Below are 14,997 nucleotides of genomic sequence, written 5' to 3' on the forward strand. Positions count from 1 at the left end.
ATTTACGCACCTAATGATTCCCATTCTTCTTTTTTCCAGAGCTTTTTTGAATCTCTGGAAAAATTTAGCTCTCCCCATCTGATTGTCGGTGGTGACTTTAATCTAACAGCACACCCAGCACTAGACAGAAGCAAAATTTCCCCATCCACCAAAGCTTTCCCTAAATCTTTAAACAGATCCCTTAATAAATTTCAACTTATTGACTGGAGGGCGCATAACATAGGTGCAAAAGTTTACACACATTACTAAAACCCCATTGACGTCTACGCTAGATTAGATTACATTTACTGCACACCTATTCTATTAGCTAACTCCTCTAAAGCTACAATACACCCATGCCCATGGTCAGACCATGACATTACATTTTTTGAAACTTCACACGTAGGTCTCAAACTCTCACCATATAACTGGAGACTAAATGATACAATCCTAACAGATGCCTCACTGACACACACCATCACAACACAAATTGAGAATTATTTTTCTGACAATGTCAATGATGAAACTCCTCCCACTATGATCTGGGTGGCACATAAAGCAGTCTTAAGAGGCCATTTAATTAGCCTCACTGCAAACAGAAATAGACAAAGACTCACAGACATCAAATGCCTCACTAAAGAACTTAATGACTTATACCTTAAACTGCAAATAACTGCTTCATTAGAAATTACCAAACAAATTCAGGACAAGCGTAAAGCTTTGGATGTTATTCTTTCAGCAAACACAGAGAAATCATTAAGGTTTTCCAAGGCTAAATTTTTATTACATAGCAACTCTCCCTCATCTATGTTTGCCAAAAAACTTAATCACGAACACAAACCCCCACATACATATAAACTCAGGGACCCCAAAGGAAATATGATCACACACCCTCAAGAAGTACTTAAAATATTCTCCACATTTTATAAAGACCTCCTCTCAAGCCCTCAGCCTCCTACAGACCAATCATCTAGATTGTGGATGGATGACATCAGACTACCCTCTCTCACCCCACAGCAAATAGAGTCATTGAACGCCCCCTGTACAGAACTAGAACTGACCCGTATTATAAAATCCCTCAAAACCTCCACAGCCCCAGGCCCAGATGGTTTTTCTTCTTCATATTATAAAAAATTTGCCCCCCTCCTAACCCCTCACTTGACTAACCTTTTTAATCACATTCTTAATGGTGGACAATTCCCCAATGAGATGCTTTTAGCTAATCTTTCCCTAATTCCTAAACCGCTTAAGGATCACTCTCTTCCTCAAAATTTTCGCCCTATATCAGTTTTAAACAATGACCTCAAAATCTTTGGAAGATTACTTGCCGACAGACTGGCAAAAGTTATCACGAATCTAATTCACATTGATCAAACAGGTTTTATCCCTGGAAGACAAATTGTTGATAATGTTAGACTGGTCACTAATATTATCCAAGACGCAAATCTTTACTCACGTAAGCTTTGCCTCTTAAGTCTAAATATTCATAAGGCGTTTGACAACATTAGCTGGTCTTACCTTAACTTTATATTACCCAAATTTGGGATATCAGATAAATTCTTGCAGGGATTTAACGCCCTTTATCATAATCCCCAAACTAGAATTAAAATACCAGGTCACAACTCAGAATTTTTTCCCCTTAGTAGAGGGACTAGACAGGGTTGCCCCCTTTCCCCACTCTTATTCGCCCTCGCTATTGAACCATTAGCCCATAAAATAAGAAATAACTATGATATAAAAGGATATACTAAAGGGGAAAACGAATTTAAACTCAGCTTATACGCTGATGATGCTCTTGTATTCCTTACAGAACCTATCACCTCTATCCCATCCCTCCTTAAGGAACTGAAACTTTTTCACAATATCTCTGGCCTCAAAATAAATATGAATAAATGTTCTGCCATGCCAATTAACCTTTCTCAAAACACACAAAATTTATTATCAAGCAATTTTCTTTTCATATGGTGCTCTAATTCATTTAAGTACCTTGGAGTTTCTATAACCCCAACACATAACCAGTTATATAAGTCTAATTACACCCCCCTTTTTTCCAACATTAACACTATTCTTAACTCTTGGTCTTCATTTCATATCTCGTTCCTAGGTAGAATATGTGCCATCAAAATGACAATCCTACCCAAACTTTTATATTTTTTTCGTACCCTACCAATTAATATCCCAAAATCCAAATTATTCTCTATTCAGAGAAATATTAACAAATTTATATGGGCAGGCAAAAAGCCCAGATGCAGCTATGCACTGATGCATAGACCCCAGTCTGCAGGAGGTTTAGGTCTTCCCAACATATGGTTATATTACCTTGCTGCTAGACTAACCCAGCTTTCTGGTTCACCCCTACATACGAGACACCATGGAAAAAATTGAAATCACCTCTATTAAACCACTGTATTTACAAGGAATATTATGGTCTAACACCACATCATACAATAAACTCTCCAAAGTAAATATTATAGTTGCCCGCTTTCTCCAACTTTGGAATAAACATAAAGACACCTTTAAACTTTCCTCTAACACCCCACCCTTAGCATCCTTTTTAGGTGACCCCAGATTTCCACACGCATATAACAACGAAAGACCCTTCTTAAACTGGATTAACAAAAATCTTACTACACTTAGATCCCTACAACTAAAATGGAACTTCACCCCATTCCCCTCTCTACAATCTACACATGGCCTCCCTTCCTCAGAATTTCACCATTACCAACTAATTAGGGGATTCTATGCTGAATGTTTTGCACTCTCTACAAACCCCTCCAACACAGTGTTTGAACAGATCTGTATCTCCTTTACTAGAGACAGTGGTTTGATCTCAAAACTTTATAATTTCCTAAACAGTGTTGGAGTCCCGGAAAAATCCTCACAGATGATTAAATGGGAGTCAGATTTGGGCATCACATTCAGCATTGAAGACTGGATGTCTATGTCAAATAATCTACGTAAGAGTAACAAAGCTATATCATTCAGAGAAACCCCAATTAAAGTATTTTCAAGATGGTATTTAACCCCAGTGAAATTACACTTATACTACCCTTCGGTATCTCCAGATTGTTTCAGAGGTTGTTCTGTTCCTGGCACATTCATACACATATTCTGGTCATGCCCCCACCTAGACCTAATATGGCGTAAGGCCTTTGAAATTATTGAATCCTCCTCTAAACAAAAAATCATACCTACACCACAAATTTGTTTATTATTTGCTAATATCCCGAATGTCCCCCTTCCATGTACCAGATTAATTCATTCTCTATGCAGCTCCATACTCTGGATGATTGCTTACAACTGGAAATCCAACAATCTCACATGGCAACAAGTTGTTTCCAGAATGGAATCAATCAAAATTGCAGAAAGGATATACCACACCCTCAACGATACTATACATATACATAAAAATAAATGGTCCTTTTGGATTACAGATTAGCACCTAAATGTCTCTCCTCACTTTTGATTATATATGACTTTTGTACCTGCAAATTAATGTATATATAGATTTCATGATTACATGTTTCTACCTTGAAATTATGGTCTAGAAATGTATTTCAGTCTCCTAATTTAATGATAACGCTGTAACATTGCGACACACTCTGTTAACACTCCTATTTTTTTGCTTTGTACTTCTGTGAAACTTCCAAATAAAACTTTTGTAAACAAAAAGAATAGAGGAGGAGGCACAACTCCAACGAGGCAGGGTATCCTCTAGGGGGCAGCTTAAGGGCAGCCACCCTACTGCATCACACCGCAGAGCTCTGCAGGTGCAGGGCACTGCTGACTCCCCGCTGATTTTGAAAATTTCCTTGTTGTGGGCCTTTTTGGATACGTGTGCTGCTGTTTGCAACCTATGTCTGAAGCGGATCAAGCGTGGCCACAACAGCAGACGCTTGGGAACCGCATGCTTGACCAGACATATGACGACCTCCCATGCAGTCTTTTTCCAGTATACTATATTTGAGATTTAATATCTCTCAGATATGAATTGGGTTAAATGAGAGTTCTTTGACCATGAGTGAAAGCTTTAACACAATAACAACATTCATTGGTGAGTAGTTGAAAGTCTATTTAACCCCTTCCCGACCGGCGCACGCCGATGTACTGTAGGCCGGTAGAATGGCACGGCTGGGCAAATGGACTTACAGGTACGTCCATTTGAATTTCCCGCAGTGCCATGCCCTGCGCCGCACCGGTGGCGTGCGCGCGCGCTGGCCGGGAGCTCCGTGAGTCGGGTCGCGGGTCCCGCAGACTCGATCACCGCGGGAATATCCGCGATTGCCTCACGGAGAGGATGGACCTGGAGTTGCTGATGTAAACAGCATCTCCCCGTTCTGCCTAGTGACAAGTGTCACTGATCACAGCTCCCTGTAATCGGGAGTAGTGATCAGTGTAGTGACACTGCTAGCCCATCTCCCCTACAGTTAGTAATCACTCCTCTAGGACATACTTAACCCCTCCCCGCCCCTTAGTGGTTAACCCCTTCACTGCCAGTGTCATTTACACAGGAATCAGTGCCTTTTTATAGCACTGATTGCTGTATAAATGACAATGGTCCCAAAAATGTGTCAAAAATGTCCGACATGTCCGCCATAATGTCGCAGTCACAATAAAAATCGCTGATCGCCGCCATTACTAGTAAAAAAAAATTATTAATAAAAATGCCATAAAACTATCCCCTATTTTGTAAACGCTATAACTTTTGCGCAAACCAATCAATAAACGCTTATTGCTATTTTTTTTTACCAAAAATATGTAGAAGAATACGATCGGTCTAAACTGAGGAAAAAAATGTTTTTTTTATATATTTTTGGGGGATATTTATTATAGCAACATGTAAAAAATAATGCGTTTTTTTCAAAATTGTCGCTCTTATTTTGTTTATAGCGCAAAAAATAAACATTGCAGAGGCGATCAAATACCACCAAAAGAAAGCTCTATTTGGGGGGAAAAAAGGACGTCAATTTTGTTTGGGAGACACTTCGCACGACCGCGCAATTGTCAGTTAAAGCGACGCAGTTCAGAATCGCAAAAAACGCTCTGGTCAGGAAGGGGGTAATATCTTCCGGGGCTGAAGCGGTTAATACACAACCATCTATCTATAGTCTACACCAAGGAAGAAAATATTAGGTTAAAATAAGAGAATTACATGAAGGAATACAGAGTATATTCCTGAAAACATTAATCTACAAACATATTTAGTTACAAGTAAAATGCAAACATAATTTCCCATAATTACCCTTTGCACCAAGGTTCCATTCTGATGGTTGCTCTCCCATAAAAGTGTATGTTTCCCTCCCATCTAGTCTGTGTATATCATTACATGCTGATGACTCATTGATTGGCATAGTGTGGCTCTGATTGGTGAGCTTCTCTATTCCTGGTTAAGGACTGGCTACATCTCCAATCCCTATACTTTGCATAAGTCAGCCCCCTTTAATGCAAATCCTTGTGACTATTCTGAGCAGGAGCTTAACTTAAATTTTCCCAGGAAGTTAAGTATTGATTATGGGTTGGCCTCCCTTTATTGCATATCCCAGCATGGGATCCTTTGAAGTGAGTATGTGTAAAACAATGAGGTTTGGATCCCATTGTTTGTATACACAAGGCTAGGCACCGACTTGTCTGGTCTACCAGAGATTTCTGTGAAGATAATATGTTCCGCCCTACATAGATAAAAGCTAAATTAAATATATTCATAATTCCAATGTTTTACAGCTATTAATGTAGATATCACATAAACTCATAAGGCAACAAGTCCGTTGGCAACAGCACTTGAAAGACCCACATCAAAGAAAAAGGCAGACTTCTCCTTGCTCCTCATTTGGGATCTCCAACCCTATTATACCTCCAGTCCTCTCGAAAACCTGCACTGAGAGGAATGAAGGTATAGCAATAGGTGTCCCAAGTACTTACAGCCAATCTGCTAGCAGTACACCACCATCTGATTTTAGCAGGCAAATTTCCCTACCCCAGTTGCTAAACCGTAAAAAGAAATTCTGTCCCAGCCTTCCACAACCTCAGCGTCTGGATGCTAGCTTGGCCAAAGTGCTAGCACTGCAACTACTGCCTTTTCAGCTTTTAGACTCTGCCCCCTTTCGTGAATTTGTGGAATGTGCTGTACCTCAGTCGCAGGTTCCAAAATGCCATTTCTTTTCATGGAAGGCCATTCCAGCTCTCTACCGGCATGTGGAAGGCAATGTTTTTGTCTTGTTGGACAGGGCGGTCAGCAGTAAGGTGTATATTATTGTAGACTCATGGTCTAGCAGGCATGGGCAGGGATGTTACCTTCCCTTCACTGCGTACTGGGTAATTCTGCTGGCAGCTAGGAAGGATTCAGGACAGGGTTCAGTATTATTGGAGCTTGTTCCGCCACCACACCTCCAAAATGCTAGCGGTGATTCTGCCACAGCTCTCTCCTCCACCCCTCCTCTTCTTCTTCTATGGCCTCTTCTGCAGATTTGTTCTCTGAACCAGCGGTGCTCCGTAAGCATTCAAGGGGCTACACAAGCACTCAGGCAAAAAGATGCCAAGCGGTGCATGAGTTACACAGATACATAGTAGATGAGGTTAAAAAAAGACACAAGTCCATCAAGTCCAACCTATGTGTGTGATTATACGTCAATATTACATTATACACTGTATATGTTGCAGTCGTTCAGGTGCTTATCTAATAGTTTCTTGAAACGAATCGATGCCCCACCGCTGAGACCACAGCCTGTGAAAGGGAATTCCACATCCTTGCCGCCCTTACAGTAAAGAACCCTCTACGTACTTTAAGGTTAAACCACTGCTTAGGGGACAGGAGCCACACTGGGGCAGAGATTCTGTCAGCTCTGCAGGGGCAGGCTCAGAGCTGGTTGACGCCACGCCAGATTCAGCCAGGAATGGTTGTATGCGACAATGGCATCAACCTTCTCTCCACCCTCCAACAGGGACACTTGACCCATGTTCCATGTTTGGCACACATCCTGAATTTGGTGGTGCAGCAGTTCTTGAGCAAGTACCCAGTCTTACAAGATCTCCTGAGGCAGGCAAGAAAAGTCTGTGGTCATTTCCAACAGTCATACAATGCCAGTGCTCAGCTGGCTGACATTGAAAGGGAATGCAACCTGCCCACCAACTGCCTCATCCACCAGGTGGAACTCAATGTTGGCAATGCTGCAGAGGCTGTACACGCAGCAGAGGGCCATCAATGAGTACCTGTGTGAGTATGGCACAGGACAGGGTCAGGGGAGCTTGGCTTCTTTTGTCACACCAGTGGCTACTGATCAAGGATACATGCACTGTCCTGTCACCATTTGATGAGGCCACGAGGATGGTGAGCAGCGACAATGCATGCATCAATGATACTGTCCCTCTTGTCTTCCTGTTGGAGCACACGCTTCATGGAATAATGGACAAGGCAGAACAGCGGGAGGAAGAGGAGGACTTCCTTACCTTTCAAGGCCCCCTTTATCCAGATATTCTTCCTGCAGTCCAGCCAAACACACAGGAAGAAGAGGAGGAGGTGGAGGAGGAGGATTGTGTCAGCATGGACATGGAGGATAACACTCAGCAGCAGTCTTCAAGGGATCATTTTCAGTCCCCAGAAACACAAGGAGTTGTACGTGGCTGGGAGGAAGTTGTTACAGATCATGTGATCCTTAGTGACCCAGAAGACTCAGAATCGAATGCCTCTGCAATCTTTTGCAGGCTTTGCAGAATCAGGGAGGCCATGCAGCGTAAGAACCCTAGGATTTGTGGTATCAAAGAGAGCGATCATTACTGGCTGGCAACCCTTCTTGATCTACGTTACAAGGGTAAGGTTGCAGAACTCATCCTGCCTTCACAGAGGGAGCAAAGGATGAAACATCTTCAGGAGACCTTGAAGAAAGGTTTGTGCAATGAATTTCTAGACCCTGTGAGGTTACAATTTCCTGGTGCTGGACAACGTGTTGCTGAGGCATCGTGCAGTCAGAGGAAGAGTAGTGGAGAAGGTGGCCGACTGACCAATGGCTTTAGACAATTTTTCAGTCCTCAGCACCAAGGTCTGATCGATTCAAGCAACCATTGCCAGCATCTGCATTACATGGTACAGGAATATCTAGGGGCAAGAGCAGACTTGGAGACCTTTCTAACAGAGCATCCACTGGGTTACTGGGTCTTGAGAATGGACCACTGGCCAGAACTGGCTCAACATGCAATTGAGCTGCTGGCCTGTCCTGCATCCAGCGTTCTTTCTGAATGTACATTCAGTGCTGCTGAAGGGTTTGTAATGGATCATAGAGTGCGCCTGTCCACAGACTCCGTTAATAGGCTCACATTCACAAAAATCAATCAGTCTTGGATCAGCAGCAGCTATCAAGCACCTGATGCTGATGTAACTGATTGATTTTTCTATGGATGTGGGATCCTTTGAAGACTGCTTATGCTGAGCGACTATCCTATTCCTCCTCAATCTTGATGATGTTAGCTTTCAACAATATTTTTGGTTTAGGGCACCACCACCACTGCCTAAGGCCCAATTTTTCTGTCCCTGTTTAACAGGGGCATGTAATTACAATTTTTGATCTAATATTTCACAGCAGGGCCTGTTCAAGAGTATCTGTGAGGGGTTACAGTGTTGTGGCACCACCACCACCACCAAAGGCCCAATTTTTCTGCCCCTGTCCCAGCAGCAGAACAAAAGGACAAGCGTGCTCCACGGCCACCTGCAGAAGATGCACCATGTCCATGATCAGCACTGTGGACTGTAGACACAGAGGCTGCTTGCCCTCTTTTAGTGGCCTGTGAGCGTCTGCCTCTCCTTGGTGGCCTTCCGGACATGATGGGGATTTTGTTTTGCAACACCACACTACACTGTATTGTGTACTGTGTACACCACCAGAAAAGTAGTAGCAACTGCACTATGGGTGCATGGTACTGTGTACACCAACAGAAGTGTAATAACAACTATGGGTGTACTGTATTGTTTACACCACCAGAAAAGTAGTAGCAACTGCACTAGGAGTGCACGGTATTGTGTACACCACCAGAAGTCTAATAGCAACTATGGGTGCACTGTTTGTATTGTGTACTGTGTACACCACTAGAAAAGTAGTAGCAACTGCACTAGGGGTGCACGGTACTGTGTACAGCAACAGAAATGTAATAACAACTATGGGTGTACTGTATTGTGTACACCACCAGAAAAGTAGTAGCTACTGCACTACTACACGGCCTGGAGTATTTCAGAAAAAGTACACCAGGAATGGACTGCAGTTAGAAATAGCTAAACTGGATACAGTGAATATATATATATATATATATATATATATATATATATATATATATATATATATATATATATATATATATATATATAACTGAATAACCTGCCTGCCTGCTCAATCTAAATGACAGTCTCTCCCCGTCCATGCCAACAACACACTACACGGGGCCGTCATGCAGGCAGCCTTGTATGGTGTGGGGCATGGACTTAGTCCCCCTGAGCCATAATTGGCCAAAGGCACCCTGCCTTTGGCCAATTATGGCTCTCTTAGCTGAGGGCGCTGGGATTGGCCAAAGCATGCAGGTCATGGTGCATTCTTTGGCCAATCATCATACAGCAACACACTGCGTTCCCGGCAGTGCATTATGGGCCGTTACGTGCCGCTCGAATTTGGCACGAGCGGCCCATAATGTTCGGTTTTCGACGAACGGCGAACAGCTAATGTTCGAGTCGTACTCATGTTCAACCTGAACAGAAAGCTCATCCCTAGTTATTAGTTTTGTCATCTCTGTTTGTTATTTATACAATAGAGCACCCGAATTTTGGAAGTACCAGGAAATTCTTAAAATGTGTGCAGACAACTGGATGTGCTTGTGCAAAGGTAAACAGAAATGTTGCTAAATTTTTCTTGGGATGAGCTTCAGGTTTGGATTGAATGTGTGTTCAATTTGAGTCAAGCCTGTTTGCTAGTGAATGGGTGAACCAACTGGCCATATTTAACCACTTGCTTACTGGACACATACTGTTTACCCCCCTCCTGCCCAGACCAATTTTCAGCTTTCAGCGCTGTCACTCTTTGAATGACAATTGGTCATCCAACACTGTACCCATATGACATTTTTATAATTTTTTTTCACACAAATAGAGCTTTCTTTTGGTGGTATTTAATCACAACTGTTTTTTTTTAATTTTTTGATAAACAAACAAAAAAAGACCGACAATTTTGGAAAAAATTTTTTTTTTTTGCAAACTGGTAATATTTCTCCTTCATTGATAGGCTGCACTGATGGGTACTAATAAGGCAGCACTGATGGGCACTGATGAGGTGGCATTGGTGGGCACTGATCAGAAAGCACTGATGAGGCTGGACTGATAACTGGCACTGATGGACACTAATAGGTGGCACTGATGTGCATTGATAGGTGGCACTGAAGGGCAATGATAGGCGGCACTGATGGGTACTGATAGGTGGAACTGATAGGTGACACTGATGGGCACTGATAGGTGGCAGTGATGAGCACTGGTAGGTGACACTGATAGGTGGCACTGATAATGACACTGGTGGGCACTGATCAGAAGGCACTGATCAGAAGGCACTGATGAGGCTGCACTGATAGGTGGCACAGATGGGCACTGATAGGTGGCACTGATGGGCATTGATAGGCAGCACTGATAGGCAGCCCTGATGACCACTGATAAGTGACACTGATGGGCACTGATTGGCAGCACTGATGGGCATTGATAGGTGGCACTGGTGGACATTGATAGCTGGCACTGTTGGGTACTGGTAGGTGGCACTGGTGGGCACTGATTAGCAGTGCTGATATGCACTGGTAGGTGGCACTGGTGGGCATTGGTATGTGACACTGGTGGGCACTGCTTAGCAGCAGTGAGTCTGGAGTGTGCGAGACCGATGTCCCGTTTACTCCAAATGGTAATCTGCTTTTTTTTTGCCTCACGCTGTCAGCATGAGGGGGGAAAAAGCAGATTACTGGCTTCCAATTACATCACGTGATCATCTGTCATTGGCTGACAGCTGATCACGTGGTAAGGGGCTGGGAGCGGCCTCATATCTCATGGACTCGCTGATCACAGAGCGAGGCCGCGTGTGCCCCGTAGGTGGTGTGCAGGCATCACATGCAAGTTAGAACGTACATGGTCCCCCTCCTGGCAATTTAGGCCCATGCTGTGGCGTCTTTGGGCTATAGCACGGGCACAAAGAGTTTTTTTTTTTTTTTTTTTAGATGCTATACTTTCCCTTTAGGGAAAGACATTCAAACAAACAAACAAACAAACAAAAAGTATGTTATTTAAATCAATTCTGTATTTTTTTGTTGTCCTTTAAGTCACATGAAAAGATTCTTTCCCTGCTGAATGGTGTTTACATTTATTTTTTTGCATTAGTACGTTTTCTTTGGCAGTGACCAGATACCCATTTGTTTCTTATCAAAAGACTGCAAATCAGCCCTGCAGCCATTGGTGGCTTTTATCCAACAGGGCGGTTGAACAGAAATGTATTGGTAGATTGACTTCTGTTGAACTGAAGTGGCCACACATGGATCGAAAATTAGCTTTAACTTCTTCCACAACTCACTATTGATGTAAGAGGCCACCTTTCAAAGTGATTGACCAACAGAGAGGTGAAGGAGGCAGAAAGTTTAGTGTTAGACACAGATGGTTTTCATTTGCAAATTAGAGGGCCCCAATATACAGGGCTCCCAAGGAAGCTCTAATACAACAATAGGATGTTTCATTTTTAAAGGATCAGCAGCTTTGACCTCCTACCCCCACCATGCTGTCACTCTATCATTCTGAGCAAAAAAGAATACCACCAACTGTAACGTTGCATGAAGAGCCACAGTGCTGGTTCCGGTCACCAGGAAAGTGCAGGAAGCTTCCATTTCAGTAATCCTGTCTTACCTTCACGTGAATTTGTTTCTGCCTCTTTTTAGGGGGATGGCAAAAATGATATCTGGATTTTTACCCTCGCTCTCCTGCTAAGCAGTGCCATGGTGTACAACAGCAAAGGAACAATCGACCAGGATGCAGTAGATAAATTAAAGTATCCTTTTTCATCCTAGGGTACTGGTGGTTTTATATTGCTCATTGATCTTAATGAAATTGGAGAGAAAGGACAGAAAAATGGATACAAAAAAATATTATATCTCTTTTTTAACTTTCAAGAGGAGTATTCAGCTACTTTTTTTTTCTTTTTGCAATCTGTACCCCTTTGGGGAGATTTTCCTACACTAGAGGCGTTTTTGCATTTTTTTTTTTGCAGACACCCTCGAGAATAAATTGGTGGTAGTTCCAATTTCTTTATGTCACACATTATTACCGCAAAATTTCAGTAAGAAACACACAAAATTGAGATTTAGGGCAAACAAACGCAATAAACTGCTCAAATGATGGTAAAATATAAAAGATGAGGTTGTGCCTAGTAAATAGATACCCAACACATAGAACCTTAAATTTGTGTGCACCCGTAAAATGGCGACAAAATTCAGTACTTCAGTACCCTATATAATTTATATGCGACGCTTCAAATGCCCCCTATAGGTATCAGTTAGAATTATTGATCTCACTCCGGCGTGCGTGGCGATTTCTACAGTAACATGTGTATCGCAATTAACGCTTTCATGCATAGGTGTCCCCGACACATATGTTTAGGTTCATATGTGCATATATCTGGGGGTAGGGGGCAAAAAACCTAATTTTTTTTACTTAACTTATTTTTTTCATCACATAGGGGACAAAAAGTCTCCTATGTGATGATTTTTAGGTGCCAGGTTCTCTTTAATGAGACATGCAGGGTCTAAAAGACCCCTCGTCTCCCCTGTGCTCCACTGAATGTTTTGCAATGCAGATCGCATTGCACAACATTGCTTTCTGGCTAAGCTGACCCAGAAGTGACATCATAGACGTCACTTTCTGGGTCATAGCAAGAAGGGGAGAAGAGTGGATGTGTGTCCTCTCTTCTCCTTCCCCTCCAGCTGCTAACACCCACCATGTCTGTCCTGGGCCCCCAGATGGACAAGCGGAGCCCAGAAAAAATGGCAGGGTGTGGCAGTGCAGAGGGACTCTGGTCTTGGGGTGTGTGTGAGCAATTGTGCAGCAACACAACCACCAGAATGATTTCACCTGACAGGAAGGAGTCTGCTTGTCAGTTTCACACACAATCCAAAACTAAAATGTTTACCTTTAGTTTTACTTTAACTGGTTACATTTTGACCAATTATTATTCTAAGTGTCCCTCCATGCAAAAAAAGTATTTCTTTGTATTCTTATAATAATGTAAAATGACAAAGGGAAGGGTCTTTTTACCTCTTTACATGGTTACCAACGAGAGTTAGGCCTGCCATAGATGGAGCAAATTTCTTTCTCTTCGCTCCATTCCCCCATCAACACAGTTAGTGTTAACAGGGGAAACCCTCCCGCTAAGTCATTGGGGTTGATTTACTAAAGGCAAGTAGACTGTGCACTTTTCAAAATGCAGTTGCACTCTGCAAGTGCAGTTGCTCCAGAGCTTAGTAAATGAGTTAAAGCTTCACAATGCAAAGAATAACCAATCACATTCAAGCTAAATAAAAAAAACTGAATTTTTGCTTGCATGTGATTGGATGATGGAAGTCAGCAGAGCTCTTGCTCATTTACTGCACTTTGAAAAGTGCACATTCTATTTGCCTTTAGTAAATCAACCCCATTGTGTTCTCCCAGTGGGAGGGGTGGGTGGGAGAGCTGATATCGCCAGCAAAAGACAGAGATAGGGTAAAGTCGACTATGGCCGGCTTTTGCCAGATTTCCTGCCTCTAAAGTAGTACTGCAGAAGCCTTCAGTGTTTTTGACCCCGACCATTCCTATTGCTTCATGGACTTTCCCTATGCATTATTCTGTACACTAAATGTATTGCTACCAGGCTTTTCGGCACTGTTATTTTTTCTTTTCTATATCTCCTTAATAACCTTTGATAGATTTGTAGGGGAGCTCACTGAAATAATAAAGGTGAAATCAAAGGACAATGAAGAAGAGGAGCAGAAATTTTCAAGACATTTCCCCATTTTTATTTGGGCAGTGAGAGACTTCCATCTGAGTCTGCAGATCGAAGGGGGACAGGTGTCAGCAGATGGCTACCTGGAGAATGCTTTAAAGCTTAAACAGCGTATGTATTCTGTATTATCCATGCTCTAAAGCAGCCCAGACACCTGTGTGAGAAAATAGATAATGGACAGTCTGTAAAAGACAATCAGTATGGATCTGTCTGGTGGGCAGGAAAATGTCAGTGACACCTAAAAACTTTTGAAGGAACAAAAAATTTGACTTACCAGTCACCAGTCAAGTAAAATATTTATACAAATTGCGTTACTGAAGCTGTGGTTGAAATTTTTTGGTGAGATATTCAGGGCCTGAACTGGTTGCACATTACATGTATTACTTTCCAAATATTACAATGCAGTTTTGGTTGGGCTCAGCCAAACTAAAGCTGAATTCTAGGTATGGTTTTTTGGCAAAGTTACATTTGCTCAGCTTGTACCAATGTAAGTATGTACAGTATGTGCCATACCTGTGAGATCCCCATGGAAGCTATGGTGGAAGGCCCACTACTACAACACTTCTACAGTGATCTCCACTAGCTTCCAGATTCTATGCTGAACGACTGCCCTGCTGCACTGTTAACACAAGAAGACGGTGGGCACGGATGCCATTCAGAGAACACTTTGCCTTTACTCAAAGAATGAAATGCTTTCTCTGATTGGACGAGGTGGAGATTATGATGTCACCACCCACCTCCCTGCCTCATCCAATCAGAGAATGCTTTGCACTCATTGCAAAAATGTGCAAAGTGCTCTTTGAATGGCGCCTGTGCCAAGTTAGTGACTTCAGCTTCCATGGAGATCCCACAGGTATAGAAAATGAAGTTACATTGGGTCCACGTTGGATCGATGTAACTATGCAAAATACTCATGCCTAGACTTCAGCTTACACAATCTGCAAAAAAAAAGGAAAAAGGCTCAAGTCAAGGGGGTTCATTTGCTAAAACTGAG

The 14,997-nt window shown here is 42.5% G+C and overlaps 1 protein-coding gene across 1 annotated transcript in view; it reads left to right on the forward strand.

Annotated features, from left to right (window-relative positions):
• The window catches only part of LOC141148235 (guanylate-binding protein 3-like), a 46,028-nt gene that overhangs the window by 19,107 nt on the left and 11,924 nt on the right, over positions 1-14,997 (forward strand). Inside the window, exons 4-5 of the mRNA XM_073635484.1 lie at positions 11,908-12,017; positions 13,927-14,114. Of these exons, the coding sequence (XP_073491585.1) occupies positions 11,908-12,017; positions 13,927-14,114 (298 nt within the window). The remainder of the gene's footprint in view (positions 1-11,907; positions 12,018-13,926; positions 14,115-14,997) is intronic.

This window comes from Aquarana catesbeiana, linkage group LG06 (assembly GCF_042186555.1).
Source record: "Aquarana catesbeiana isolate 2022-GZ linkage group LG06, ASM4218655v1, whole genome shotgun sequence".
Classification (NCBI taxonomy): Eukaryota; Metazoa; Chordata; class Amphibia; order Anura; family Ranidae; genus Aquarana; species Aquarana catesbeiana.